The sequence below is a fragment of the Trachymyrmex septentrionalis genome, unplaced genomic scaffold (assembly GCF_001594115.1).
Source record: "Trachymyrmex septentrionalis isolate Tsep2-gDNA-1 unplaced genomic scaffold, Tsep1.0 scaffold78, whole genome shotgun sequence".
NCBI lineage: Eukaryota > Metazoa > Arthropoda > Insecta > Hymenoptera > Formicidae > Trachymyrmex > Trachymyrmex septentrionalis.
In genome coordinates, this window is record NW_017305967.1 from 916357 (window position 1) to 919788 (window position 3432).

A 3432-nucleotide genomic window follows, 5' to 3' on the forward strand; every position below is an offset into this window, starting at 1 on the left:
CCCCTCCCCACCACCACCCCCTTTAGCCCCATTTACTCGCAGTGAGCCAGCCCACGTTCACCCCCCCGGGGGCCAGAGTTAGGAGGGTTGCCTGGCGCCCTTCTACTGCCCCCGCGTTCGCCTCTATACCCCTTGCCTCTTTCTCACCCCTTGGACGCCACACAAAGTGGCGGGCGGGTAGGGGCTGATGGGTTGCGGGGGGGGGGGGGGGGGTGGTTGGGTGGGTGGGTGGGTGGTTGGGTGGATGTCGCCGCGTTGCTGCGTTCTGTGTGCAGAAGCCATAAGAGTTTAAATAAAATTGAAAATTTTTACAAATTGTATTACAAATTATAATGTATATAATATGATCAGTAATATATCTAAAATTTAAAAATGGAATATAATACATTGCAGAGTTCCATGTATATATTTTATATGTAAAAGTTATATGTACAGTTAAGTTATAATTCCATATTTACGTACAATCCATTATTCTGATCACTAACAATAAATATTTTTATTTAGCACATATAGCTCAGTAAATTCTTTTCATATCAGTGATTTTTGGACGATGCAAAAAGACATGGAAACTCGAATTGCATTTAAATGTTATATACCATCAAATACATTCTTAACTTGGATACAGTATAAGCATTATCCTATTGTAAGCTTGGAGCAAGAAGATCCTTTCGAACGAAGATTGTCGCAAATAAAATACAATTCAACCAGTTATGGAAAATGGTGGATACCTATAAATTTAAGCACCAATAACTTAAAGCAGATCATACTGAACTTCACAACATGTTTAACACCGGATTTACCCTCTTTTACTGTACAACAACAAATTGATGGGGCATATGTTTGGATAGTCAACATTCAGCGAGCAGGTAAATATGTTTTAAGGGCTTAAAATTTATTATAAATATCAGTAGAATCTGCTGGGTTTCTGTCAACATCTGAGGTCAAATCATGTCAGAGTTGAATCTGCTGATCTAGTCTAGTGCTAGATGATATCGACAGGATTTGCTCTGTTTCTTTTCCTAAAATTTATATAATAAAGTACAATAAAATTTTATAATACTTACGATACAATTTTTTTCTTTAAATAGGATATTATCGTGTAAAATATGATTTAAAAGGCTGGCACGCAATTGTACATTATTTAAATTCTACAGCTGGAGAATATAAAGAAATAAGTGTCATCAATCGTGCTAAAATTATTGATGACGCGTTTCATTTGATGATGGAACGTCAGCTCGACGTATCTGTATTTTGGAACCTCACGCAATTCTTATCACAAGAGACAAATTTCATAGTGTGGTATCCAATGTTTAAAGTATTTGAATATATATCCAATATATTTCCATATTCGAAAAACGAAATTAAATACATCGATATTATTAAGGTAATGTTCAGTTGATATTTAATGTAAACTATTAGTTATTGGCAAAGACCTAAACAATATATTATTTTGAATTCAGGGTTGAAAGTAATGCGTTACTTCTAATGCTATTATCGTTTTTGTTACTTTTTTTAATAATATGAGTAACAATGTTACATTTCTTTACGAGTAATGTAATTTTTACGCAAAATTTCCTGTGCTTATATTATCCCTAAGGATGCCCATATTAGGCTATTCAGAAAATAATACGAGCACTGGACGGGTAATAAAAGCACACGCCATTTCAACAATTGCGTTAAAATAATCAATTTCAATACTAATAAAATAACAACATAACATCAACAAATCTATCATATAGCATGTATAAGATTTTTTTATTCTTGAGTATGCTAAATATATCAAAATGTTTCCTTTAGGTGCACATAACACTCGATTCTATAGTTGATCTAATTAATTATTTTTTCATCAGATATTTCATTAAATCGAATATACTATATTTAAATATCAAATAAAATGCTCTCTTTTTATACATTCTAAATCTAATATCCGACCAAGTCGTAGTTCATCCGATGAAATTTTAAGGGATAGACAAATGACGGTTCGTATTCTATTCACATGTAATCGGAAAATTACATTTTATCAGATAAAAGTGTTTTTTATTTCATTAAATAATCCTGAATCCGATCGAAATTTATCGGAGAAGACACTAGAACTGGTTTATTCTGGTCAAAAGAACTAGGCATTTTTCTCAGTGTTGTAGTCATCATTCAACAATAATACCGCGATAACCCGTGATAAGTTCACGATAATGAATTCACAATAATTTTACAAATTTTTGACAATTTAAAAAAAGAATTTGTATTTCAAGATCGAAAAATTATTTTTGCGCCCAATTTAGAGGACTATGTACTACATGAATTCACATAAAATTACACAAGCACTTAAGATCCAACTAAACCGTTTAAGGCATTTATTTCCAATATATTCTCATATGTACGATTCTATAAGATTTAATATTGTTTACTTGTCATTTTTGTGGGATTTGAAGCATTTAAAAGTTGAAATTGAAGAATTTAAAACACTTTTTTAAAAATATCATTCTTTGTAAAGTAACTTTGAATTTGATTATAATAAAATTGATTTAAATCTCTCAAACTATAGTAAATAACAAAAAGATTAAGACTAATGAGAGTCAGCGTGGAAATAGATAAACATAAGTATTAATTCATATAAAATACTTCAAAATAATAAGTAATGTATAACTTTATTACGAAATCTTGAACATTTTCACTCTCTTTGAAGACATTCTCAGCAAGTTATACATTCAACAATCAATGTTTCAAAGTATATTTTATATGAATTAACACTTATGAATATCTATTTCCGCGCTGACTCTCATTAGTCTTAATATTATTATTATTTATTATTTTATAATTTGGTTTCTTGCGCCAATTTTAGTGATACTTTAATTCTGTTGCGTAGTGTATTAATAAATAATATTAAACATAATAAATCACTGTTTTTCTATCAATAACTATTGAGTACAATAATTTCTAAAAGAATAAATTGTACTTGATCGATAAAGTATAAATGTATACATTTTAAGATCTTTATTTTAAAATAAAAACTAAGACAGCGCATTTATCATAAACACATAATTTTAATTTTATTGATATTTTGATAGTTAAACATACATTACCATTAATCAGACAAAATAACATGCATGTTGCATAAAATATCTAAAAAACATCTTTTAGACATTTTTTGGACATAAGACATCTAAAAGACGTATTTTAAATATCCTCTGCAACATAAATGTTATCTCGGTGACCTTAAGATATTGCTTAAAAGAAATTTAAAATACGTGTATACGTATAATGATAATATCACATTAAAGTATTATACAAATATAAAATCTCTGACCTCATTATAGGAGAAATTACGAAAAATGTTGGATCCACTTATAATACCCATGCTTCAAAAAAATCAAACAGATTTTAATAGATGTTTAAGACAAGAGATTTTAAAATGGGCATGTGTGCTGCCACACC

At 30.1% G+C, this 3432-nt stretch overlaps 1 protein-coding gene across 1 annotated transcript in view; it reads left to right on the plus strand.

Moving 5' to 3' along the window:
* The first annotated feature begins 550 nt into the window (after positions 1-550).
* The window catches only part of LOC108754180 (glutamyl aminopeptidase-like), an 18531-nt gene continuing 15649 nt past the window's right edge, over positions 551-3432 (plus strand). The window contains exon 1 of the mRNA XM_018496302.1: positions 551-866. Coding sequence (XP_018351804.1) covers positions 551-866 — 316 coding nt within the window. The remainder of the gene's footprint in view (positions 867-3432) is intronic.